Source organism: Panthera tigris, chromosome D4, assembly GCF_018350195.1.
Source record: "Panthera tigris isolate Pti1 chromosome D4, P.tigris_Pti1_mat1.1, whole genome shotgun sequence".
Lineage (NCBI taxonomy): Eukaryota > Metazoa > Chordata > Mammalia > Carnivora > Felidae > Panthera > Panthera tigris.
This window is the reverse complement of record NC_056672.1, coordinates 18,302,212-18,330,173: the sequence shown is the minus strand read 5'-3', so window position 1 is coordinate 18,330,173 and position 27,962 is coordinate 18,302,212. Positions and strand designations below refer to the sequence as shown.

At 43.5% G+C, this 27,962-nt stretch overlaps 1 protein-coding gene and 1 long non-coding RNA gene across 5 annotated transcripts in view; one reads left to right on the top strand and one right to left on the bottom strand.

Moving 5' to 3' along the window:
- The window catches only part of PRUNE2 (prune homolog 2 with BCH domain), a 278,459-nt gene that overhangs the window by 93,659 nt on the left and 156,838 nt on the right, over positions 1-27,962 (top strand). For all 4 annotated transcript variants that reach the window (XM_015535442.2, XM_042963395.1, XM_042963394.1 and 1 more), the window contains exon 6: positions 1,194-1,288. In XM_015535442.2, the coding sequence (XP_015390928.2) occupies positions 1,194-1,288 (95 nt within the window). The remainder of the gene's footprint in view (positions 1-1,193; positions 1,289-27,962) is intronic.
- Positions 21,441-27,273, bottom strand: LOC122232939. The gene is made up of 3 exons (XR_006210324.1): positions 26,884-27,273; positions 24,361-24,516; positions 21,441-21,835 (listed from the first exon to the last, which is right to left on the bottom strand). It is a non-coding gene; the product is annotated as an uncharacterized LOC122232939 (long non-coding RNA).

The following is a 27,962-nucleotide window of genomic DNA, read 5'->3' as shown; positions in this document are numbered from 1 at the left end:
TGTGAGGACGTGTGGGCGGGGCCCCGGCACATTTGCTCCCAATGTACACGCGTGCGTGTAGGTGTAAGTGTGGCCGCACGATGGGGTGCGTTTATGTCATTCACTTTCAAGACTAGACCAAGATTTTAATGTCACAATATATTCTATAACTCATTTTATGCTGCCGTATGATAGATTGTGGCCTGTTAGTCTTCAAGTCAAAGGAAAATATTTCATACCCGTCTGTTTCCCCACACTGCTGTGATTGGCAGAGAGTTCTAATTTTTTTTTTATTTTTTTACATTTATTTATTTTTCAGAGAGAGGGAGAGAGAGACAGAGCACAAGTGGGGGAGGGGCAGAGAGAGAGGGAGACACAGAATCCGAAGCAGGCTCCAGGCTCTGAGCTGTCAGCACAGAGCCACGTGCAGGGCTCGAACCCATGAACCGTGAGATCAAGACCTGAGCTGAAGTCGGACGCTTAACCGACTGAGCCACCCAGGTGCCCCTATGAAGTGCACTTTGAATTAAATTACAATAGAAAATATGAAGGCCCAACTGAATCCATCCTGAAAGCAAATTTTGATCTTGCGATGTATTCCTTAGCTAGCTTGCATGATTCTGTTAGGTTTTTGTCATTGGCTCACTCCTCCCCATTCCATTCTCTGCCCTGGTCTGCTGTGGGCCTCTAGAGGCTGACCTCCGAGTGTTTAATCCCCTGCCTTCTGGTTAGTGAAAAGCGTTAGTAACACATGGGATGTGAGGATCCAAGGAAGGAGAATAAAGAGGCTGTACTATTTCTTCCTTGCATCCTTAACTGATTTGACGCTAAGTTTTTGACGGCCCCTCTCCTGTACTTTCAGGTCTGTTTCTTCCCTTGTCCCTTTGCCAGTGTCTGGATGCCTCACCATCTTTTATTCATTTTCTTGGCCCCACCCATACTTCTGTATGTGTCCTACCATTAAAAACTCTGTGTGTGTGTGTGTGTGTGTGTGTGTGATGAGGGGTGAATTCTATTTCTTGCTAGGAACCTAACTGGTGCAAATACTGTCTCTGATGTGATTTTTGCTTTAATGTGTGTGTTCGTTATGGGTAAAAGAGATCTTATTGGGAGAATACATTGAAATTAACAGGGTTAATTCTTTACATAGTCCCTTGATATTACCCAAAACAGTTCCCCAAGTGTAAATAATGTTTTTCCCCTCTCATCTGTAGGTTTAAGTATTGAACAGACAATGCTGAAGGACATAAAAGAACTGTCAGATGGAGAAATAAAAGTGGCCATCAGTACCGTGAACATGACCCTCGAGGTAAGGGTGGGAATGTTTATTTTGGGGGGGGTGGCAATGACAAATTTTACAAAATATTATTCTACAGCATAAGTCAGTGTTGGTCTTTTGCTTTGAATGCTTCGTTGTGATATATTTGACTAAGAATGCAGGTTATTATTTTGGATGGAAACACTGTGCTAAGTCAATGAAAAATGCCAAACATGGATTCCCAAGATGAGTGCTATTTCATTCATCTGAGTACAACAAAACCTACAACGCAAATACTCAAGTTTGTATGTGTGCGTATGTATAGTCCGCTTAATAGCAGTGATTGTATGTGGGATCGGATTCACTTCCACTCGTTCTGTGCACCAGCCCACATTGTCCATCGAACTTTTGTGGGAAAACAGGTTGTCCTTTGGCCCTTGTAAGCTATTTGGATGCATGTCATTTTTGGTAATCAATGGTGACAGCTCAAGTATTCATAAGACGCTCCTTCCAATCTGTTAAATGAATGACTCAGAGTGAATATTACTTTTGCCTTTGTGTGTTTCCTTGGTAAATTATCTTTTGTCGACTTTGGGGGTTTTCAATGACTTGTATGTTCATCTTAATTAACCTAACTAATGGGGATGATATTTTACAGAAGCACATTTGTGCCATGCAGAAGTCTGCATATTTCTTTACTGTTACGTTGCCTTGATCGAGGCACTCAGCTCTCAAGTTTATGTAGACAAAAAGTGCTGTATAGCACTTCATCTTTTTGTTTTTAGAATTGTGTGTTGCCATGCTTTTTCTTTTTCCTCATGGTGTTGATGACGATATCGACGTGTGTATTTCTAGTGACCAGCAGGTATGCATGAGGTATCCATACCTCAGAAAAACCAAGAGCAAACCAGGTGCTTTTTTTCTGTAATTTCTGTGGAAAGTTTATTCCCAGTGGATCGACATCATAATTCAGATGTCAATCTGAATAGATCCATATGAGTACCAGGAGGCAGACTGTTGTCACTGGAGATAATCACATTTGGTGGTTATACAGTGCCTCATGGTTTATAGAGCACGTTCTCATTGTATATAGTTCGTAGTTGACTCGATTATTTCTATGGACTTTCATATTGATAAATGCTCCATATAATTAGATGTGGATGTGACTCAATACAAGAAACACATGCAATTTGGGATGTAGTAACTAGATAATCACCTTCAATTAGAAATCTGCTTTGTGTATAGAAATCCAAGGAAAACGTGGATCTTGCAAGGGTCAGTAGCTCAGAGAATCATTTCTCCTAGTTCAAGCCTTAGGGTTTTCTTTCCCCTCCTCCCTCCCCTGTCTCCCTTCATTTAATGGCATCTTATTAGGTTTTAAATGCCTTGTTTGGAATTCCTTTCTAAATTAACATACAGCGTCTTGTAATTGCTTAGGGAACTGTCTGTAGTTAGCAAATTATTTTAAGGCTATTATTATAGACTTACCATAGCTTTCACGTACCTTTAGTTATATTATAGGGGTATATAAATGGCTTTGTCAGATACGTTAAACTGTAAATGTTGGTCGAGCTGAATAAGTGATAAAATCTTTACAGTACTTTACAGTACTTTACAGTAATTTACATAGAGGTCCAGTAATTAATCAGGCAGTTAAGTATATCTCTGGAAACACTATATGATCTTCTGGGAGGAGGAAGAAGGACATTTGTATATGTAAAGAAGGGTACACAGATTAAACTCCCATCAGCTGAATGAGAGCTTTTCACTTGTGCATAATGGGGATAGTAAAGATGACTGAGAAATGGGAAAGCATCTCCTTAGTAACTTCCTATGATTTCTTTGAAAGAGAAAACGCACGTTATTTATTCAGTCTGTCTGTTGGAAAAAAAATCTCCCAGTTAAGGGAAGAGTTTGGTTTTCTCCACAGAGCATCCCGTGATGTGGTGTTTTCTGATCCCTACTCACATTTGATTATATTTCAGCCTCCTTTCCATTCCCATGGACCTCACTTTTTAAAATCATGATGGAATACCCACAATCTTATTCTGTGTGTTTTGGAGCAGCTGTCTAAACGCCCTTTGGATTCTCAAAGAAATATTTTTAGTTCCTCTGGGTTTCTTTTTTTAAATCTTTTTAAAGTTTATTTATTTATTTTGAGAGAGAGAGAGAGAGCGCATTAGCAGGGGCGGGGCAGAGAGAGGGAGAGAGAGAGAATCCCAAGTAGGCTCCAAGCCATCAACATAGAGCCCAACGTGGGTCTCAAACTCACAAACCGTAAGATCATGACCTGAGCTGAAATCAAGAGTGAGTCACCCAACTGATCGAGCTGCCCAGGCGCCCCAGTTCCTATGAGTTTCTAAGTCTCATAGTTTCTAAGTTTCATAGTCTTGTAGATACTTCAGCGTATCTCGAGACTTAGCTACTTCCTGATGACTTTTATAAATTCTCCATTGTTTATAACATTCCCTGAAACTCTTGCAAAATTAAGTCTAAAGGACCAGCTTAGGACTGAAATAGTTATCGTGTCTTTCATTAATTTCGAGCTCGTTTCATGTATTTATTCAATCACAGTTAGACAATATTTTAAGTTAATTGAGGTAAATTAGGTTTAGGAGGTAAAACCATTGCTTTGACAGCTGGGTCACCTCTGGCCCTCCATGTTGTAAGGAGAAAGCTACTAACCCCTTTCTTTCTCATTTTCATGGTAGTATATATCACACTACATATTGGGAGTTCATTCACTGATTATCATTGTCTCTGACCCTTTGTGCCCTTTTCCTTGCTTGCCAATTTGATTATCAGAAGAGAAGCACGAGTGGTTTTGATTCTGTTCCAATCTCTCATGTTTTTTTCTGTTGAAGTTTCACTGATACTCAAGGTTACGTTAGTTTCGGATGTACAGCATAGTGATTGGATAAGTCCATACGTGAGGCTTTGCTCACCCAAAGTGAAGCTTCCAATCTGGCATTTTAGTGGCGGAACCAATAGAGAGAAATAAAGGTTGCCAAAAAACCAAATCCTTATTAGAAACTAGAAAGTATAAAAATTAAAAATAATAAAGCCTTCATCGGAGAAGAAAGGAAAGCATCTGTGGATATCAAAGCACGTGTTTCATTGGAACAAACCTTGTGTTCTTTTTTTTTTCTTTTAATGTTTGCTTTTGAGAGAGAGAGCGTGAGCGGGGAAGGGCAGAGAGAATGGGGGACAGAGGATCCAAAGTGGGCTCTTTGCTGACAGCAGGGAACCCAAATCAGGGCTCAATGCAGGGCTCAAACTCACAAACCGTGAGATCATGACCTGAGCCGAAAGCAAGAGTCAGACGCTTGTCTGACGAACGACTAGTCAACCTAACGACTGAGCCACCAGGGCACCCTTCTGCCTTTATTTTCCCTTCATCTTTCCTCTCTCCTTGTCTCTGTGTCCAAATTTGCCCTTTTTTATGTGGACACCAGCCATACTGGATTAGAGCCCACACAATGACCCCATCTTTACTATATTATATCTGCAGCGACCCTCTGTCCAAATAAGGTCACATTCTGAGGTACTGAAGTTAAGACTTCAATATATAAATCTGGGGGTGGGGAGGGGGACACAATTCAACCAGTAAAGTATCCTTTTGTAAAAGTAGTCATTTACCGACAATTTCAAGGAATAAAACTTACAAGACTGTCTGAATGAACCTATTGCCTGCTAAGCACATTTGATGAGTTGCCGCTTCCGCTTACTTTCATTTCAAATCAATTTCCTTTAAATGAGGAACAGTGGGGATTTTCTACCCTTGACATTTCGACTCCTTTATTTGGAGCTGGAGTCTGAGGGAAGTGTTAGGGCTTGTTTTCTCTCTAGGGCTCCGCTGTGCTCTCAGCCCAGGGCCTCCTCATGACCAGCCACTCTGCTATTTGAGACCTGGAACAGAACGCATGGGATACATTCTGGTAAAGTGACTCAGACCGCTGACTCATTCTGCCCTGTAGCGATTACCAGCCAAGCTGCACCTTGGAACGCCGCGGAGGGAAAAGTACCAACATTTTCCCTTAGCGTTTAGAGCCCAGACCAGAATGAATTCCCAAGATCACTGTTAAACTCTTCCCTAACAAAAGGGAACATTTTCTAAGGCCGCAGTGAAGCATCGTGGGAGCCCTTGTAACCGGGGCTTTAAGACTTGAGCACACCAGTCCAAAATCTGGTTTACCGATTTTAAGCACCAAATATGATTTCTCACTGTTTGAGCTTAGAGATTCTGGAGTTCAAGATGGAAGCACCATTGGAGTAAGGACGTACTTTGTTGTGTCGTGGAATGCATAACAGTTAATATTTCCAGGGAGCATTGATTATTTTTGTGTAGCATATTCTTTAAAACACCAAACGCTTACACCGAAGGTGACTTTTCAAACCCAACTGGCCAACCAGTGGAAATCTGTGCAACCTCGCCTCCAGGTTTTTGAGTCATAAGTGCCTCCATTTCGTCTAGTATCCAGGCATGCCGGCTCCTCCTTGCTAAAGAGTTAACATTCGATGGCGAACGCTCATTGCGTAGCAGACAGTAGAGTGAGGACTTGCAAGCATCATCTCATTTAACCCTCGCAGAAAGCTCATGAGACAAGCGTGCTGTGGTCCCCCCCGTAGGGGTTAAGGTAGCTCTAACAGCTGTATCAGATAAACCCCAACTCTCGGAGACTCAACACGGAAATTGTTCAGGTTTTGCCGGTGCAGTGATCCACTTTGGTGTTCCTGGTCCAGTGGCCGCGGGTGACCCAGAGACCGTGCTCACTGTGTAGCTCCCAAGATGCCTGCAGGCATCTCCATTCTATCACTGAGGCGGGGAAGAGCTCGGAGGACCACACGTGGCATCCATCACTTCTGCTCACCTTTCGTCGGCACAGTCCCGTGGTCACGTCTGGCTGCAGGGAAGCAAAGAAATGTCGTCGAGCTACGTGTCCAAGAAGAACCACCTTGAAGAATACTTAGCCGGTCTTTGCCACGATCTCCATCCTGCAGGTGAGGGCATTGGAATCTTGAGAGGTTCCATCATTTGTCCAAAGTACAGTCAGAAGTAAAATCCACGTTTGTCCCGCCCCAGTACTGTTTTCACTGCTTGGGATATGGTACCCTTGGGCAAGGCTAGTTGTGGGCTTTGAGCCCCCTCTGGGCTTCACCAGTGAGTCGTCTAGAGTCAGCGATTGCAGGCTAGACCTCCCCACGCCGTTCTTGGTTGAATCCTTCTTTTCTCTACTCTTCATACCAGCCCTTCTTCCTCTTTGTCTTCACTTCTTTGCGTCTTTTAAAAATCATTAGTTTTTATTTATAAACATCATCTAACTCCCAAGTATTCATACTGAAAGTAATTTTCGGCCCCTGATATAGAGGAGATCTGGTCAATAAAGCAAGTACATAAAAGTAAATAGGAACAAAGATTACGGGGCAAGGGACTGGGTAGGACGAACCGTGTAGGAAGGCAAGTGTGATGTTTCTTCTCAGCCCGTTTCTAGAATTCAAGAACAGGGGTATTCTGGTTTACCTTGCTGTGATTTAACGTTTTCAGATCAGTACTCCAGATGGAGAGCAGTTATTGAAAAAAAATTTAATGGTAGAGTTGTTTTTTTTTTTAAGTTTGTTTCTGAGAGAGAGAGACAGAACGCGAGCAGGGGAGGGGCAGAGAGAGGGAGACACAGAATCCGAAGCAGGCTCCAGACTCTGAGCTGTCAGCACAGAGCCCGATGTAGGGCTCGAATCCACGAACCGTGAGATCATGACCTGAGCCGAAGTCAGACGCTTAACCTACTGAGCCACCCAGGCGCCCCTGGTAGAGATTTTTTTTATTGGAATGAAGCAGTATTACTTTTGAGCACTATACTAACCCCAAGTAACAAAACTCTGCATAGTTGAGGTGTCAGGAGTTCTCAGTTCATGCCTGGCCCAAGGGTCCAAAGGGGGTTGAAGGAAATGCCAAACACGGTAACTTTCATTGTGTGAATTTAATAATCAGTGTGTGCGAGGCATCTGAAGGATGAATTTCGAGCTACTAATTCGTAGCTTCTTGAGGACAGTGGCAGGATGAAAAAAATGAAAGAAAGAACCATAAAAGTGGACTAACATTCCTTTGGAGCTGCAGTGAGTGGTTCTTGGTAATAAGACATAACTGAGATGAGAGAATTAAAAATCCTTATTTAAAAACTGGCTTATCATATCGGTGGCAACAGCACTTTGTCTTTGAAACAAAATGTACTAAGCAGCTGACGCTTATCATATTTAGAATCCTTACAGTTTGTATGTAGGTAGCTCCTTCTGTAGACGGCCAAAAATACTCCAAAGACACCAAAGAAGCCTGAAAACCAGCCTATCTAGAAGTGCCTTCTAATGCCTTATGATGGGATTCCTGTTTCATATCTACAGCTTGAGTTAAGTTGGAGCTAAGTTGGTGTTTGTTGACAACTTTTCTCTGTTTTACCGATTGGCCGATTTCAGATGGACTTCACATATGGATTCACAGAACTTGGCCCATCTAGCCCGACTTCTGTGCATTTATTTCCCTACCTTGCACAAAATACCTCAACATAGCTTTTCTAGCTACCATTTTGCCGCAGGAATGAGATAGATGGTGATCCGGAGTTTAAAGACTGTAAAGTTACTCATTGTGCTTTGTGCTTTTCTTGGCATAGGGTAGTGCCCTGGGCCTCTGTCCTTCTGTCCTGTAATCCTGATAAAAACGCGTTTACGTGGAGGAGACGGGAAGGGGGCTAGAGAAAACACAGAGGCTTCCCCGGGCGTAAACCTCTCCTCCGGGCTCAGAAATTCCCACGGACTTCCCTAGGCAGCCGTGCAGTGGGAATGAGATAATGAGAGAGGATGCAACGAGGCTGGGGCGGGGAGGGGAATTTACGCGATGCTGGCCTCAAAAATGGTTATTTGACTTGGTGCAGAAAGCAAGCAAGCAGGCTGCGGAAGGAGCCGCGCGCCGGTCCGGGAAGCCCGGGTGGGGTTGACTGGTAGCGAAAGAACAAGGTAGAGTCAGTGCTCGAGGGTGTTTCACTTGCATCTCTAGTGGAGGATGGCATTAGGTGATTCCGATTTATAAGCAAAGGTGGATGTGTATTATTCGTTACCATTCCCCCCTTTCTGTTACATTTTGTTTTCAAGCCCCCCGCCTCCCCCCGTCAAACATGTCCTTGTACTTGCTTCTGAACCAAGAGCTCGGAACAAAACAGGGCTGCAGTCCCCCGAGCCAGGATTCCTGAGATCATGATGTGTCGGGTCCAATTAGCTGCCCCCTCACTGCCTCCTCCCCAAAGCGAAACCGTATTCCAGTCATGTGCTGCTGTGTAGCAAGCCATTCCCAGAACGTGGATGTTATAGGAGTTAGAATTTCTCATATTCTATGGGTTTATCGAGTTCAGCTGGACGGTGCTTGCTCAAAATTTCTCATGCAGTTAACAGTCAGGTGGCGGTTCACTGTGAGCTCAGTTGTGACTGTCACCTGGCTTGAGTTTCATCCAGTGTGACACGTAGGTTCCAAGAGAGACAATCACAAGAGCGAGCTTTTTTTTTTTAATGTTTATTTTTGAGAGAGAGAGAGAGACAGACAGAATGAGAAGGGGGGAGGAACAAAGAGAGGGAGACACAGAATCCGAAGCAGGCTCCAGGCTCCGAGCTGTCAGCACAGAGCCCGATGCGGGGCTCGAACTCGCGAACCGCGAGATCATGACTTGAGCCGAAGTCAGGCGCTCAACCCACTGAGCCACCCAGGTGCCCCACAAGAGCGAGCTTTCTGAGAGACTCGGGCAGCAGCTGCCATTCTTGTGGCCTAACGTGAAGTGTCTCAGAATGTGACTTCCATCATTTTCGATTGTTCATGCAAGTCTCAGAGATCAGCCCAGACTGATGACATGGGAAATTAGCAGTACGCTGGTAAATGTCTGGAAAAAATATATAGGTGTGCACACACATACACACACACACACACACACATATTACTGATATAAAGAATATATAGCACACAATTTCTAAAAACCCTTTTTTCATAAATAATCATACAGTCGATTAAATCTCATATGAATGAATTAGTTAATTTTTGTGCAACTTGTACATTGCAGATGATGCACAGCTCTAGTTTCAAACAAGAATGCATTTGATATTTTTGCTTTCCCTAACAAGACAATGATACCACAAAGACTTTTGTCCGAACTCCACCTGTTTGTCAACAACAGCATGGTTTTGTGCACATGCTGTTCACAATGTGATGGCTAGAGACACAACACGCTTGGAAGTTTAACTTGAATTATTAACTTCTTCTCTATAACTTTCTTAAGTCCAGACCTGGCAAATTATTCCCATAGAGATCTAGGTGGGAAATAATTTAGACTTTGTGGTCTAAGATGCAAGATTGAGGATAGTATACAGGAACTTAAAAAGCAGCTATTTGAAAATGTTTAGGGGCGCCTGGGTGGCTCAGTCGGTTGAGCGTCCGACTTCGGCTCAGGTCATGATCTCACAGCTCATGGGTTCGAGCCCTGCGTTGGGCTCTGTGCTCACCGCTCGGAGCCTGGAGCCTGCTTCCGATTCTGTGTCTCCCTCTCTCTCTGCCCCTTCCCCACTCATGCTCTGTCTCTGTCTCTGTCTCTGTCTCTCTCAAAAATAAATAAAAACATTAAAAAAATGTTTAAAAAAGAAAATGTTTAGCTCATGGGCCATACAAAAACAGTCAGTGAGCTGCTTTGGGTCTGTGGACTGTAGTTTCCTAACCTGCTATAGATAAGCAATACAACAATTAAAAAAAAAAAAAAACAACCTTTGACTTGTAGTGTTGGCCAATTTCTGTAGTGTAAATTCCTACTATGGCTAATTTGGAAGTACGAATATGATATTATCAAAACAGAATTGGGAATAGTTGGTAATACGTTATTGTATAATTGGAATTTGCAAAGAGAGTAGATCGTGAATGTTCTCACCAAGAGAAAAAAAGGAAAAAGATAAAAATGTACCTACGTGAGGTGATGGATGTATGTACTAATTCATTTCATTGTGGGAATCCTTTCTCATACATACCCATCGTCGAATTGCAGACTTTAAGTATATTATATCAAATACATCCACATATCAAGTCATTAAATTGTAGACTTTAAATATATTATAATTTTATTTGTCACACAAAACAAATGGGGAAGAGATGTACAGAAGCATGCCATTATAATAGCATTTTTCCCATGCAGCTACTATAGATATAATCTAAAGAGCACAGATAATAGTAACAGATAATAAAATAATTATGAAAGAGTGTGTTTCAGATTCTGACTTCTATTTTTGATACAACTTAACGTAAAATATGTAATTCAAGTTTTGTAATGGCTGTGTTTAATTTGCAAATGGTGAGTTTTCAGATTTCCCCCAGCTTTTGTACTTGTCTCTCACTAACCTGTACAAGTCAGTTTCAGAACATCAGTGAGAATAAGACCCCAATGCTTTCTTTTTTTTTAAGTTTGTTTATTTTGAGAGAGACAGAGACGGTGCCAGTGGGGGAGGGGCTGAGAGAGAAAGAGAAGAAATCGCCAGCAGGCTCCATGAAGCCAGGGCTGAGCCTGATGCGGGGCTCGAACTCACGAAACTGTGAGATCATGATCTGAGCTGAAACGAAGAGTCGGACGCTTAACCGACTGAGCCACCCAGGCACCCCTAGACCCCAATTCTTGATGTGAGGAGTAGCATGTGCTTATAGAGAGGGAAGAAATTTGAAGGTGGCTATCTTTGGAGGCCACTTAAGGAGGCAATTGCTTTTGGTATCCAAGGCTGTGTCATTCAGTCCCGGACTTTTTATAAATCAAGGGAGAGTAGGACCTTCATTTATGATTCATAACTTACTCATCTGGTTTCATGCATTTTGGCCAATGGTGGTGTATTTCCGACAGCTAATCATGTTAGCATAGATTAAGAGTAGGCGGGGCCACCCAGCAGCCTGAGATAACAGGTCATGTGAATGATACTGAACAACATCGAATAATTAGTCTTTGAGGCCTTTGCTGTCTGGACACAGAACATCACAGCCACCCCACCTTCCCTTGCCGGTCACCATGCATTCTGGGGACTCAGACTCTTGGCAGCCTTGGATGCCTTGTCTTCCCCCTCCCTGCTGTCTTCTCTTCAGCTGGAGACCCAGAGCTCAGTCTCTCCAGCTACACATTGTTGGCATTTTCCTCCCAAGCTTCGGCAACCACAGGCTGTGTGAGTGAATTCTGTAACCCTCTTTGGACCACGCCATGGATGGTCCATATCACCGCATCACTCTCCACCTTGCCTTTTCTTAGTAGGTTTTGCACACCTCCCCCTTTTCCACATGTCCGTCTGTCTGCTCCTCAGCAACCCTGCTCCCCTCCTCACTGCCACTTCTGCCTGAGTATGACCAAACTTCCTTCCAGGAACTTCCTAATGCATATTTGTCATTCAAAAGCCAATAAGAAAGGTCATCAAAATGCCTCCGGCTCTCATCTGCATGCTGCGTTTCTGGTACTTCTGTGACTTTATCTGGGGATCTGTCACTTCAATTCGCATTCGCCTTCAGGGAAATGGGCATATTATCGGGAGGCATTTCGAATGAATTCACGTGTCACTGCATCTCATATAATTACAAATTGTCCACTTCTTCAACAGTCATCAGCAGGCAGTCCTGTCTTATTGAGATCCTTTTGTAGGAGGAGGTCAGTTGCCCCTTGCCTCGTGAAGGAACCCGGGTATTAATGCCCATCGTGCTGAGAAGTGAGCTCCAGGAATTTGGGAGAATTCGACACGTCTCTGGTTATTGCCCTTCCAGAAGTGTCGGTAGTTGCGAGGCTAACCGGTAGACATCGGTTCTGTTCACTTTCATCTTCCCGTAAGATGACAAAGAAACCACAAAACAGCTTGTGAAGTGAATTCTTCCTCCCCTTCCGCACGGCTGAGGGACTTAAGAATCAGCATGTCACAAAATATGTCTGTGACAATTTGAACTTTCTTCATGCCACGATATCGGATTCTCTTCTGCATCTTTCTTCATGCGAACCGAAACCCTCAGGACACAGCGATACGCTAGAATAACTGCTCTTTCACTCTGCGAGTACATTTTTTAAGTGTACTATAATGTCATTTGGATGGTTTAATGTCTAGAAGGATTTGGCTAATTACATTTTTAGGAATGCGTTCAGGCCAGTTTTAGCCGCCTGGCGTTACTTTTAATAGCAGCTGCTGCTTACCTTTTCTCTTGTTTATTTCCCCTCTCTCTCCTGCTTTCAGAGTTATTTTGCTGATTTGGAGACCTGCCCTTGCTTTAAATTAGTTTGTCTGTAACACTCCTGTGAATCATATGCAATATTTTAATGGTTAATTACTGCATTGTATCAACGTGTCATAGAGAAGCAGGCTGTGAGGCTAAAGGAAAATTGTTCCTTTTTCTTGTGACAGAAGAAACCTCTACAGAGAGAGACGGTGGAGCGGGGTTGTATGAATGCCCCTTTCCTGTCCCTATAGGTAAATGCTGAATTGGTTCCCTGAGTAACAAGGACTCTTTTTTAGCACACGCTGAAATGAAATAATAAATTTATGCCAAATAGCCAGTGGCAATTCAGAGAAATAAGGAGACTCAAACAAAGGAATAATTTAGGACAGTTACTTTCTAGAATAGATACCTTTTTGTTGTTGTTCCTTAATCCACAGTGATTGCTAAGGTTGGCCGTGTTGAAGGCTGGTGGAGGCGAATGGGTTATGACAGGTCAGTGGTGTCGCCTAGTGGTGGGAAAAGGAAAACAGAGAAGGTGCTAGACCTAGGCTTTGGTAATTTATTGTTGTCTTGTATTCCATCGAAAGAATAATTTAATGCTCATTGTATTCCTAGCGCAGGGCTAGTCTTCACCTTGAATAAGTCAAGTTAAAACAAATCAATATAGTAGTAGCCAAGATTTGTTGAGTGTTTACCATGTACCACACATTTTATTGTCACTGACTCATTGAATGTCTATGACGAGTCTTTAAGATAGGTCTGTCCTTATTTCCAGCTTATAAATGGGTTGTAATAGACTCTTCCAGAAAAAGTAGCTCATGACATTAGGTATTTGTGGCCATGTGTTGCCTTCCAGCGTTTTAGAGTAGGGTTCTTTTCCTGATACCATTATGAAATCTAATTGTCAGTTTCTGGTCAAATACCCATGCCAAGTACATCTGTTCCGGCCTTTGAAAGTACTTTCTTTTATCTCAAAAGCGCAACAGTCATTCTGTACCTCCCCACCCGTGTCATTCCCTACCCATCCATGGAACCCAAACAACGAGGTTCCCATCTTATACTGCAGTCATTAACATCACTAGCTCAGCCTCGCAGCCGTCAGATCAGGTGACGTGCCCTTGGCACAACAGGGTTGAAGGAGGGCTTGAATGCACACACTCGTTTTGTCACCTGTTTAAGCATTCATCAACGTAGTCATTTGCCCTCAAACATTTATTGAGCAGCTGCTATGTAGCTGAAATGTGGACTAGATATTGCAATATAGGGGTTTTGGCCTTCCCTAAGCTTATGAAAGATTGGCGATTCTAATTGGTTTAATGGGCCAATACAGGACACGGGAGTTTCTGGCTCAGTAGCTCTGGGGCGGAACTTAAAAATTTATATTTCTAATAAGTCCCTCGGGATGCTGATGCTGCTGGCCCAGGGACCTACTCTGAGTTCCACTGGCTAAGAGCCATTTGATTCAGGTCCCAACTTTTGCATGCATATGCACAGATACTGAGGAAGGGAACCGGTGTTCACTGAGTGCTGTGATAGGTGCTTTATGTTAGTTATCTTTTAAAATTCTGAAACCTTCCTCATGACACAGGCAGTTATTATGTATCTATTTTACAGGTGGACAAACTGAGACTCACAGAGGGAAAATAAACTACCTCAAGCCACAGGGTAGGCATTCCGATCCAAGGACCTCTGATTCCAAAGCCCTTATTCTTTCCCAGTTGTTCTCTGTTGGGTCACAGAAGAATAAGTTTATTGTTATCATCATCATTGTTATCTCTCATCAAGCACGAGAGATACATTCTGATATGAAAGATAGGAAAGGCTGTGCTTCCCCCAAACTTAGTGGCTTCAAAATGACAATTTAGTGTTTCTTGTGATTCCACAGGTCTAGCCTGAGCTCACTCATGCAGCCACAGTCAGCTCATGGCTCTGCCGGGGGCTGGTTAATCTAAGGTGGTCTCTCTCACATGGACGGGGCCTCAGCTGAGAAGGTTGTGGAGTGGATGGCTGGGTAGCTGAGTCTCTCTTTATATGTGGTCTTTCATGCCAGGCTTCTTCGCTTGAAAACCGAGACCTTCAAAATGGCAGAAGCAAGAATTTTGGGGACTCTCAAGTCCCACCAGGTCAAACTACATGCTCTTGGTCAAAACAAGTCATGGGGCCAGCCCAGAAAAAGAGTGAGGAAGGAGACTGCACCTCCAGCTGGGAGGAACTAGAAATAATCCGTGGCCACGTCAAATCTACCAGAACCGGGGCGCCTAGGTGGCTCAGTCGGTTAAACGTCCGACCTCGGCTCAGGTCATGATCTCACTGCTCGTGGGTTCAAGGCCCGTGTCGGGCTCTGTGCTGACAACTCAGAGCCTGGAGCCTGCTTCGGATTCTGTGACTCCCTCTCTCTCTGCCCCTCCCCTGCTCATGCTCTGTCTCTCAAAAAATAAATAAACGTTAAAGAAAAATCTTAAAAAAAAAAAAATCTAACAGAACCTCCAAACAGGAGTCTTAAGTATTTGTGAACTTTGTCATGGGTGTAGTTGTCTTGTATTTTATTTAGATGAAGACTATCCTATCAAGTGTTCTTAAGAGTCACATTAGAATGTGACTCGTTAGAAGAGTCCCATTGCTGAACAACACTGAAAGAGGACAGAGATGGAATAAAGTTCTTGCTTTTTGATTGCCTTCTAGGATGGGACCAGGGGTCGATGGCTTCAGTATTCTTCTTGCAGGCTTAAAGGTCTTCAGTAATAAGGATATTTTTGTGAGATATTTTAAAAATGTTTATAAAGATTTACTTTGAATTTTCAAGAATTCATAGTAATATGAAATTATAGTATCCCCGAGGTTGCCACCCTAAGCCTAAAGGGAAGAGAGAAGATTTCCAGACCCTGGAAGGGGAAGGCTGAAAAGAGAGGGTCACCTCGCGAAGAGTCTTTGGTCAAGGGGTGGCCAGGTTCAAGGTGACCCCAAACAAAGGGAAATGGAGGAACCAACACTCTGCCCTCACTCTTTTTTTTCCCCCCATCTCAGCACCTGTTGGGGTTTTCTATTGGCTGAAACCAACAGAAAACCAGAGGCTGCAAGAGGCTCTTGATGTTGTCTATAAAGTCACTGTGTGGCAGGCAGGACGGAGGAGGGTGGAGATGTGCTCTGCAGGGACACAAGGAAGACAGCTTGCAGGAAGTTCAGCTGAAGCCCCAAGGCCGTGCAGAACTCTCCCCAAGGTGATGTGAGAGGCCGTGACACAAAATTTTCAAAGGAAGTGGAGGAAGCCTAATTATAATGTTTTCAAGCTACTCTCACTATCTTAGACGTAATCAGAGGATTGAAATTTGGAAACAGAAGAGAGAACACGTTTTGAGATGTCCGTGTCCCATATGACTGCGAGTGAAGGGGCATCGATCCCTCACCTCAAGCTGGGGCAATAGAGCCTCAGAGAGACTCCTATGTGCCCCTTTCAATTTGGGGGACACTGTGTTTGGGCGTATGTTTCACTCGTGCCTAGAAAATGGGAAGGGTGAGAAATATGCGGAGCTGGCTACGTTGGCAGTAAGATCTAGAACAGGTGGCTGCAGGGAGCAGCCCTCACCCTGAGAAAACGGTTGGAGTAAAGCAGATGCAGGATGGTTATGTGGGCCAGTTCTGAGCCACCTGCAAGAGACAGCCAGCATGCAGGTTTTAATAGATCCTGCCCAAGAGGGCTGACTTGAAGGGAAGAAAGGCAGATCTCGGCTGGGAGAAGCTAAGAGCAGAGCCAGCTTCCTCGGGGCTGGGGAAGTGAGGAATAAGTACGGAGTTCAACTGTCCAGGATACGAGGGATCTGCCAGTCCACAGGGAGCCCAGGAAGGTGACCCACCTGTGAGGAACAGGAAGCTAGTAGACAGATATGCCATCACATAATAATCAAGCGACCATTTTTTTAAAGATTTATTAATTTGGGGGAGAAAGGGAGTGCACGCAGGGAAGGGACAGAAACCTGAAGTGGGCTCGGTGCTGACAGCAGCGAGCCCCACGCGGGGCCCGAACTCCCCAACCATGAGATCATGACCTGAGCTGAAGTCAGACGCTCAACTGACTGAGCCACCCAGGCGCCCCTCAGGTGACAGTTTTTCTGCTTCTCCTACCTCATCTGGCTTCCTAGTCTCCAACTCAAAAAGGGTCCGGAGCGACAGTTCGCAAAATGAATGAGGAGCAGAGGGGGTGGATGGGGAAAGAAGGAAGAGGAGATCATACAGTGCATCCCACCAGCAGTGGGACTCCCTGGGGGAGGGGAGAAGCTTAACTCCATAAAAGTCGGCAATTCTGCCGGACTACTAAACTGAGGCTACTTCCTGTGAATTGAAATGCCCGAGAAGCTTTGCTACCTGAGAGTAACAAAAACTTGTCCAGAAAAACCAGGGGGGTTGCCTGATGTTTTACGTAGGATCGGGGCAAGAATTGGCCCGCGTGATTAGCCCCTTGTGAGTCCTGCTTATTGTACATATCTGTACATACCCGTCGAGAAACATGAACTACGGTTTTCTCTGAGATAAGGGGGGTGGTGGTTCCGTCGCTCCTTCCTTGAATTCCTCCTGCCAGGTCTTCATTCCTTTGTGAATTCCTTCTTCTTAAAAACCGTCTCAATTTTTTCTACGTGAGAATCTGTTGGAAGCCAAATGGAGAAGTCAGTGAGAGAGGGAGCAAACAATGTGTTTTTGCTTAAGTGCCTGTCTCCTAAGGATCTCCCTGGGCTTACAACGTTTTGGCTGTAGGAACCCGAAGTGAAATGATTTAAAACTGAACCATACTTGACAGGAGAGCGTGTTGGCGTCAGCATGAAAATTAAAAGGTAGCATGTCCAGGACCAAGATATAAAGGGGGAAAAAAGCTTTCTTCTTTGCAAGAGTTGGAACACCCTGATGGAACTTTCCAATTATTAATACTTTTTTTTTTTTTTTTGGCAGACAAATTTAGAGTACATGAAGCTGTCTTTCTTTTTTTTTTTTTTTTTTTTTTTGCATTTAATGAAGATTTATGTATAGGTTTGAACTTTGAGTATTCATCCATTGTTTGATTTCAGTTTGGGATATTTGCAAACTTTCTTCCATTTTTATATTCATGTATGTGTTGGGCACCAACATGGTACATGAATTTGTTTTTGTTGCTAAAAAAGCAAGTAAACATGTTAACATTTAATCTTCCAGTAATGGAATCGGAAACAAAAATCTCAGCAACTTACAATGCTGTTCAGCGATATTTTTCCGCTGCCTGTTGTGAGAAGTTAGGGTATGTAAAATAAATGATGTATGGAGCTGTAGAAATGCGACTTTTCCAGACTACCTTATGTCTAAGGAACATTAAACATAGGGTTCTCGTTTAGCAAATAAATAACCATTCATTTCAATGGCTGCATAGTCTGGACTTCCGTGCATATTTTTGCAAAGATAAGGAGAGGCCATTAGGGATTTAATATAAAATAAATCGCCAAGGGGTCTTCTTGTAGGCCTAGTCTTTCTGCCACATGGTGTGTTACTAATGTGCATAAATGGGCTTAAATGAATTTGTTATCTGTATTACATTTGCAGTATGTATATATTTATATATTATTTTTTAATTGTGTTTAAAAATAAAACATTAAATACATCATTTTGGAGAGTTGAAAACGTAGAATACGTAAATCAATCAGCTTCAATTAGTATTAAAAATGTCAGTATATTAGACTTGCCTGTGGGTATATTTACCCCACAGAGTTTAATATATTTTAGTTCTGTCATCTATGAGGTAGCCATATGGTTAATTTGTCACCTTATCCGAGTAGACTGTTACAATCCAAGCTCGATTAATGACATAGCGCTTACGCCCCGTTGAAAGAGTCCACGTCTTGGTTGTTTTATTGATGCCCTAGGTCAGATTCTGAACATCGTCTCCATGCAGTATTGATGGCTCCAGCTAAGCAACGGGTTTAGCTGCTTTGCCCTCTTCTTGAGTTACTTTCACCGTGTTCCCAGTTACAGACGGAAAGTGGCAGGAAATAGTCTGTAGCATATCAAACGCTTTGATCGTATGTATCATTGCATCCACAAGGTCATCACTGTACGAGTTTGCCTTTAGATTTTCTCTTTTTACAGTAAGTTGGAAATTGTACTTTTTACAATGGCAAATGGAAATTAACAAATTATGATCTGCTGACGCTTTAGAGATAGATACGGTCTTCTTTCGAGTCGATGCCGGAGTGATTCCAAATGGTCTTGTTACCATTTTCAAATATAGTTAACTCATCTCATAAGAATAGCTTTAATGTTTGTCCCATAGAAATAGCTCTTATTTTTTTAAAATTCCTTTTACATTTATTTATTTTTGATAGGCAGAGAGAGACAGAGCACAAGTGGGGGAGGGGCAGAGAGAGAAGGAGACATAGAATCCGAAGCAGGCTCTAGGCTCTGAGCTATCAGCACAGAGCCCGACGCGGGGCTCGAACTCACAAACCGAGAGATCGTGGCCAGAGCCGAAGTCGGACGCTTAACCGACTGAGCCACCCAGGCGCCCCAGAAATAGCTCTTATTAAACAAATGACCATTTTAGGAAATTACACAGTGATGGCAGTTAATTTTTACTGCTTTTCATTGAAAACCCGCCACGTGGTATTGAATGGTTGCATCCATCCATGCTCAATTTTCTCTATCTATTTCATATTCCACACATAGACTGTGGCACAAGTATATTCTAATATTCTTTTCTGCTAATCAATTTTATTGGAGTCTACCATTCTCAAAAAAGGCAAACGCTTTCTGGATTACACGTAGCCCATATTTCCTTCCCAAGCAGTCTCAATGCAGTACGGTCATATTTAGAAATATCATTCAATTAAAATATTTATTAGACAACTATTAGACCTTGGTGGTGGCTTTCACTCCTATTTGTTTCTGAACGCAAATGTTTTACATAACCTAATACAAGGGGTGAGGCAGTTGGTGAGCATGTGTGTGTAACCTTTGCATTTAACTGGTAAGGAAAATGCTGCTTATTTTGACTTCTCTAAATTTGATCAACGCATCATTTGAGGGTTGTTATTCTTGCTTTTATCACTGCTTTACTGAAGATGTTTATGGGGCATGGGCTTCCACAGCAGGAGGTGTATTCAGGAAAATGGCAAGTGTAAAGGATAGTTTGTAATTTATTCACATGTGATTCAGTGCTTGTTTCCACTCCTTGACAACGTAGGCGCACAGCCCAACATTTATCAGTGACCTTAAGTAGACGAAAATTGCCTTTGGTCCTCTGTCAATCCAGGTGGATGGAACAGAGGAGCCGAGGCTCACTGCGTTCTGTGTTCAAAAGACTCAGGGGCGGTGTCCTCCTTTTCTAGCACATTAACTGATATAGAAGTTATCTAACCTCACAGAGGTTAGCAATCCATTGCCAAACTGGCACCAGCACTTCGGGGTGACAATGAAAGAGGAAAAAAAGGCTTGGAAAATTAATTTGGATATAAAAAAATTTTTTTGAATATTTTTGAGAGAGAGACAGAGTGCAAGCAGGGGAGGGGCGGAGAGAGAGAGAGGGAGGCACAGAATCCGAAGCAGGCTCCAGGCTCTGAGCTGTCAGCACAGAGCCAGACGCGGGGCTCGAACCCAGGAACCAGGAGATCGTAACCTGAGCTGAAGTCAGACGCTTAACTGACTGAGCCACCCAGGCGCCCCAAGTTGGATATCTTTAATTGAAAATAATAACACTCGTAAATGACAGTGAAAAAATAACTTCATTTGCGTCCTGCTTTGCTATTTCCTAATAAACTGTCAATCCTGTCTCTCACAGAAAGGAAGAGAGAGGCTGGGATTCTCATCTGTGAGTCTTTGGTCTCTCGGCCACTGCTGCTGCACCTTCCAAGTTATTTGCCACATAGGAGACACTTAAAGAAAACAGGCACTTGGGCAGGAATGTGTTTTGTGCATGTCACATTTGGGTATAAATAAATTATAAACAAGCATGTCAGTATTGACTTTAACACAACTGCTACTAAACAAAGCAGAGTTTATGGTCTCTGTAAAGGTAACCACAGTGATCACACAATTCTCTTGTTTGTCCTTCTAGTTAGAGCAGAGCTTTGACTGCCCTGATCACCCGGGCTTACCGAGCTCATGGGTCAGAGTTCCATAATGTTCTGATACACACACGCTCTTACTCCAAGTCCAGCATGGCCCCTCCTACGTTTCACTTAGAACAAATTATTAATCCCCTCCCTGCCCTGCTCGGAATCTCATATCTTTCCCTGTTAAGTATTCCATTAAGGCTCCATAGTAACAATCTGCATGTTCAGATGTGGCAAAAATACATTTTACTGATCAAAATTTGGGAGCACACTTATGGCTCGCTCCTGGCACGTTCGTTGAGAGTCACTGATCCTAAATTTTAATATCATTGTCCAGCGTATGAAGTCTTCTTCCCTACTGACCTGGATTGGATCTCATGTGACTCTGGTTCTTTTGCCAAAGTTAGCAGCAGCCAGGACAGTGGGTTAGGTCCCTTTTTCTTCGGAGCCTCTCCTGATCTTGGCCTTTTGGGTCTTACTATTTCCACTATGAAAAAGAGTCAGGGAAAGTTGAATCCAAGGAAAGAAAGATTTTGTAGCATTTATTAGAGAAACCTCCTCCTCCTAGGTGGTTGGTCTAGTTGTGCGTTTAAGGATGCTCTAGGGGCGCCTGGGTGGCTCAGTCGGTTAAGTGTCCGACTTCGTCCCAGGTCATGATCTCACAGTTTGTGAATTCCATTCCCACGTTGGGCTCTGTGCTGATGGCTCAGAGCCTGGAGCCTGCTTCTCATTCTGTCTCTCCCTCTCTCTCTCCTACCCTGCTCGCACTCTGTCTCTCTCTCAAAAAAAAAAAAAAAAAAAAAAAAAATCAATGTTACAAAATTAAAAAAATAATAAGGATGCTTTCATGATAGTAGAGAAAAACAGGGTGCCCGGAGCTTTCCGTGGCTGTTTAAGGTGCTCTGGTGTAGGACCCTGAGAACATTCCAATGCTTCATCTTTAGCTTTTCTCTTCCTGGGCAGCACGTCATATTTTAAAATATGCAGTTGTTATCCCATGTTCATAGCGGCACTGTTCACAGTAGCCAAGACGTGTACCCATCTGTATCCTGTATCCCTGTGACCTGTGTCCATTGACGGATGAATAGATGAGCAAAACTGACATATAGGTACACTGGCATACTTTACAGCTTTAAAAACACAGGAAATTCTGACACCTGCCTCAAGACGGACGAACCCGGAGGACATTACGCTGAGTGAAATAAGCCAGTCACAAACAGACAAATGCTGTATGACTCCACTGCTAAGAGGTGCCTCGAGTGGTCCGATTCCCAGAATGGTGGTTACCGGGGCCTGGGAGGAGGGGGGAAAAGAAGAATCAGTCTAAATGAGCATAGCGCTTTATTTTGCGAGATGAAAAAGTTCTAGAGAACTTTTGTTTTGCACAACAGTACGAATATACCTAATGCCACTGAACTGTACACGTAAACATGATTCAGATGCGAATTTAATGCGATGCGGGTTTTTTTTAAAAAAAAATCTTAAAAATGCGGTCGTTACATTGCAGCTCAAGAAATTCAGCTCTGCGTTGTTCTGTACGGAGTAGAGGGGGAAAGTCATCTCCTTCTGAGGCACCTGTCAGCCTACATGTTTATCAGATGGGCGAAATCCATAAAAACACACAAGGAAGCAAGACTCAAAGCAAAAAAAAAAAAAAAAAAAAAAAAGAGTGAGATGCAACCAAAAAGGTAGCTAAGGGTGTCTGCTTGTGTATGTATGAAATATCTCAGGATTTCTATTTAAAACATCAGATGATATACCGCCTCCTTCTCTCTCCTGTTCCAGAGATGGTGCCAGAACTATCACAGGGTCTGGGAAATCATCCCACCTCAGGGAAAGCTCAGGCAGTTTTACGTAGTCAGGAATTATTGCTGCCTTTTTACCTGTCAGTGGCTGGGCCCCTCGTGAGCCTATGTATCTGGGGAAATTTCAGATCTTCTATGAATGAGACAAATGTAAATAAAACCTTGACATTTGCATAGAGAGCCGCATTTCACTTCCATAAATGATAGAGTAGTGTTATTAAATAAAAGAGCATGTAGATTGGCCCATATAACTTCTGAGTATCCAGACTTGGGGGAAACAATTCAAACAAATGTTAATTATCTAGCTGTGTTTCTCTTGAATAGCAATAAATAAGCACATGACTGTATTTTTGTTGTAAAACATGTAGACATTACCCCCAAAAAAGAAAAAAAAAGCTGAACTCCCATATGACTAGCACCTCCATCCCAAACCAGAAGTAATTGCCAGTTTGGTAAGTGTTTTCTTTTCCTAGTTGTTTTTCTCTAGATCTTTTCTTTTCTTTTCTTTTTGTTTCTTTTCCTTTTTCTCTTTTCTTTTTTTTTTCTTTCCTTTTCTCTGACTTTACTTTTATTTTACCTTGTTTATTTTGAGAGCGAGCGAGCGAGCAGGGGAGGGGCAGAGAGAGAGGAAGAGAAAGAGAATCCCAAGCAGGCTCCACACTGTCAGCACAGAGCCCCGCCGGGGCTCAATCTCATGAACTGTGAGAGCATGACCTGAGTCCAAATCACGAGTGGGGCACTTAGCTGACTGAGCCACCCAGGTGCCCCATTCTGTGGATTTTCGTATGATGTATCTGTAGAAGTGTATATATAGTTTTACCTTCTATAGAATGATAGAAAGAAGAAAATAAAGGAATATTTTCTTTCTGGCCAGGTAACTCTTATTGCTATTTTTAAAAATAAAAAAAAGATACAAGTTAGATAATTTTAAGAGTGCCCAAGTGTCAAAGTGAACAGTAAACCTTTCTCTCTGCCCCGATCCCTCTCTCAAGAGTGACACTGTGGAATGCTTGTGTGTGTGTGGTTTCATTTTGGAAGCAATCTGAACAGCTGGAGAAAAGTATAAATATTAGCTTTAAGCAGGCATTCTTCCTACAGAAGGACCATTTCATAACAAAACAGACTGCACGGGTACCAGCATCAAGTGTATTCCAGACACTCTGACCTGAGTCAGGGAAGAAATGTGATCAATCAGGTTCTTTCTTCCAGTCCTCTCAGGTTCCTGCCCTCTTACCATGCTGTTTCCTTGATGCCCTTCGGGAGGCCCCCTGCTCTCTGAAGCCACTTCTCGCTGCTGGGGACTCTATCTGTTTCGAGTTGGGCCCGAGTTGGGCCCTTCACTGCCCCTTATCTCAGACCTCTCCTCACCTTCTACAAGCATCCACGAGGTCCTAGCAGCTCCTTTCCCTAATGACTCACAAAGTCCTCACCTCATTCCATCCGCAAGACTTCCACCTTAGTTCGGGTTGTTCTTCATGCTTTGGATAATATTGCAAAGCCTCCTTTCTGGCCTCCTCCTCTTGGGACGAGCCCCCCCTCCCATCTGTCCGATTCACTTGCTAAATTACGAGTTGGGTCATATAGCTGCTCTGCTTAAAATTCTTCCCGTCACTCTGTCACCTATGGAATAAAGTCCTACTCCTAGTTTATTTCCGTCGCGCATCTGACCCTTTTCAGTAAGAGCCCTTGCGCACGCTTACCAGGCCACGTGACCCGCAGGCGAGGTGGGAGGTGCTGTGTTCTCGCCTCGCCTGTGCTTTTACAGGGAACACAGTGCTCACCTCCACTGCCTTTCGTCCTCCTCAGCCCTTGAGGCTCAGCGCTGCACCTGCTCAGTCCTCCTCTGCTTGGGAAGAATCAGGAGCTTTACCTCTTTGCGCTCCTAGTTCCATTCACATTTTTTTTCCCAGAGTGTTTATCGCTTTGTAATGAAGCTTCTGGTTTGCTTACCTGCCTCCCTCCTGCATACTGTGACTTTCTTTGAGTGTGGAAATTTTGTCTTCCTGCTCTTACCTTGAATTCCCAGCGCTCAGCATAGTGTAGGTCTGCCTTCTGATTGCAGAGGATAGGCAGGCTGCAAGTTTATACATCAGCCTTGGACTCCTTCCCTAGCTCTGATTCGGTGTCTTCTAATTTTCATTCTTTTCCTCATTCAGATTCTTTTTTATCCTGTTTTTAAAAACATTTTAGTGTATTTATTTATTTATTTATTTATTTTGAGAGAGAGAGAGAGAGAGAGAGAGAGTGCATGTGTGTACAATCGGAGGAGGGACAAAGACAGAGGGAGATAGAGACTCCCAAACAGGTTCTAAGCTGGCAGTACGGAGCCCAGCGTGGGGCTCGAACCCATGAACTGTGAGATCACGACCTGAGCTGAACCAACAGTCTGATGCTTAACCAACTGGGCCACCCGGGCGCCCCTAGCCTGTTTCTTTCCAATTTTCCACTTTCTCTCCAGCTGCTTTTGGGGAGGGGTGCTTTTCCCTACGCTCTCCCCTGCCCCAGTCTCCGTCCTTTCTCGGCCCACAAAAGGGGTTCCCTACCTTTCGGGGCTTCTTGCTCCCCAAGTTCGGCTCTTCGTGTCACGTACCTACTGAATTCTGTGGTTCAGGTTGTGCAGAGTGTTTTGTTAATCTTTCAATTGGTTTTCTAGGTGTGTAGGATGGTTTAGTGTTGGTCTGGCTGTATTTCATGGACGCGGGACACACAAAAAGCCGCCATGCTGTTCCGCCTCCTTGGCTCCTCCCTGCTTTGTCTATCCTGTTTCTTTCCTATCACTTTCACATCTTTTCCTGCTTCTCCTCGGCGCTATCCTAGGGCGTATGTGGGGCATCGTAGTGAAGTCTTACTTTGACAGCCCTTCCATTTGGTGACAGTGTTTCTTATTTTGGGACACTGAGGCAGTCAGTTACATGACACTTCTGACACTTTTCGTGGCTATTTATAAAATTCCTTTGGAGTTGGCAGGATTCATAGCTTGGGTGGGTGTTAGAAGAGCATTATGCTTTCTTCATTAATTTATGTGACAACATTTTATTAATTACCATGTGTGTTTTGTAGAGAAAAAGATTTTGTAAGTATACAGAAACTTAATTTAAGTATTAGAGTCTGGATTAAGCAAAACGAGGCATCTGTGGAGTCAAGGGTGTAACAGTCTGTGAGTTCCCTTTGATTTATAAGATCCTACAATCGTTTGCCAGTAATCTTCTGTTTTTTTTTTTTTAATGTTTATTTTTGAGAGAGAGAGAAAGAGGCAGAGGCAGAGTGCGAGCAGGGGAGGGGCAGAGAGAGAGAGGGAGGCACAGAATCCTAAGCAGGCTCCAGGCTCTGAGCTGTCAGCACAGAGCATGATGTGGGGCTTGAACTCACGAACTCTGGGATCATGACTTGAGCTGAAGTCCCCACCCCCCTTGGTTTTGATATCTATCTGAGTCTTCTTCTTTCAGGACCTCTCTCAATATGAAAAGTGAGAGTCCAGGCAGAAGTGAGTAATTTGATACCCAATGATTTCTGATTGTCATTTAACTCTAATGTTATATGTGATCTTGAGATTTTGAATTAATGCGATCTATTCACGATCAGTTATAGAACATGGAATACATGATTCATTAAAAGTACCGTATTTGGGGCACCCGGGTGGCTCAGTCAAGCGTCCAACTTTGGCTCAGGTCATGATCTCAGTTTGTGGGTTGGAGCCCCACATCAGGCTCTCTGCTCTCAGCCTGGAGCCCACTTAGGATCCTCTGCCCTCTCTCTCTCTGCCCCTCCTCTGCTGGTCCCCTCTCTCTCTCACTTTCAAAATAAATAAATAAACTTTTTAAAAGGTACCATATTTGGATGCTATTAGCAAAAGTCTGTATTTGTGTGTGTGTGTGTGTGTGTGTGTGTGTGTGTGTAAAGTCTGTATTTTTTGAAGTTGTTTTCTTTTTTTTAATTTTTAATTTAATTTTTTATTTTTTAAAATTTATATCCAAATTAGTTAGCATATGGTGCAAAAATGCTTTCAGGAGTAGATTCCTTAGTGCCCCTTACCCATTTAGCCCATCCCCCCTCCCACAACCCCTCCAGTAACCCTCTGTTTGTTCTCCATATTTAAGAGTCTCTTCTGTTTTGTCCCCCTCCCTGTTTTTATATTATTTTTGCTTCCCTTCCCTTATGTTCATCTGTTTTGTCTCTTAAAGTCCTCATATGAGTGAAGTCATATGATTTCTGTCTTTCTCTGACTGACTAATTTCACTTAGCATCATACCCTCCAGTTCCATCCACGTAGTTGCAAATGGCAAGATTTCATTCTTTTTGATCGCCGAGTAATGCTCCATTGTATATGTATACCACATCTTCTTTATCCATGCATCCATCGATGGACATTTGGGCTTAAAGTCTGCATTTTTTTAAGTTTACTTATGTTTTTAGTAATCTTTACCCCCAAAGCGGGGCTTCGACTCATGACCCCAAGATTAAGAATCTCACACTCTTCCAACTGAGCCAGCCAGGCACCCCAAAAGTCTGTATTTTTTAAATGAACAAGATACTCACATTTCTCTCTCCTTCCTTCATCTGCCCTTTCCTGTTCTTCACTCTGTTTCTCACACTTGTTTCCAAGAAACCGTAAGTTAGAGATAACGTGGTCACGTCACTTCCAGAGAACTTAGCACTGTCTCTCCGCAGGGGCTATTGGCAAACTCAAAATTAGGTTGGATTGTAAGTTACACAAGTTGAGTCGCAAACTCTCCGTGGGCGGAGGCATATCTTCAGCTGTTTCAAGGTCCAGTGGTTTCTGCCAAAATAGTGGAGGAACTAAGTTTTATGCCTGGCCGTTCCACGTCCAGAGGCTAAGCAACTACCACGTTGCCTGTGGGTGCCTCCCGATGATAAGACATGTGGCCTCAGTCCGAACTCCTGCCTGCTTGGGATTCCCTCTGTCCCTCTTTTTCTGCATCCCCCCACTCATACTGTCTCTGTCTTCCTCCAAATAAATAAATGAGCTTTAAAAAAAACTTTACAAATTACTAAGATAGCTAAGCCCCTAATTTTAAAAAATGGACAAAGGACCCAAACGAATAGCTATAGTACATCTATGAAAAAGTATCTAGCCTGCAAGTAATGGGTAAAGTGTGCATTTAAACTCTAATATATACTTTTTCCTGAAGGGATTATTCATTTTTTTTTTTTTTGAACAATGATGAGGAGCATGTTAGATTTGCACGCATCAGGCCTCTTTCTCTCTGCCCGAACTCTGCCACCGTGGGACACGTGGAGAATTCCACAGCCCCTCAGTCCTCTCATGCGGCCTCTTGTGGCTCCAGTCCCGATCTGCCTCCGCCTTCCACGAATCCATGAATCCACTGCCTCTACCCTTGCTTCGTGCAGAGCATGGTTACGCTGCCTCGGCTACTTTGTCAGACGCCCTTTGGGAAAGCGAGCACAGGCCAGTGCAGCTCCTGGGAGCCCAAACCTCCCTGAGACATTCCATTGCGGTCGCATTCCCTTCCTCTTGCTTGGGTCCCTGTCCCCATCTTTCTCAAGGTGTCCCAGCGTCAAAGCTTTCCTCCTTCCCCGTCTGATTCTTTCCCCCTCCCTCAGTTAGCGCTTCCGAGTCTAGTCTGGAGACAGGG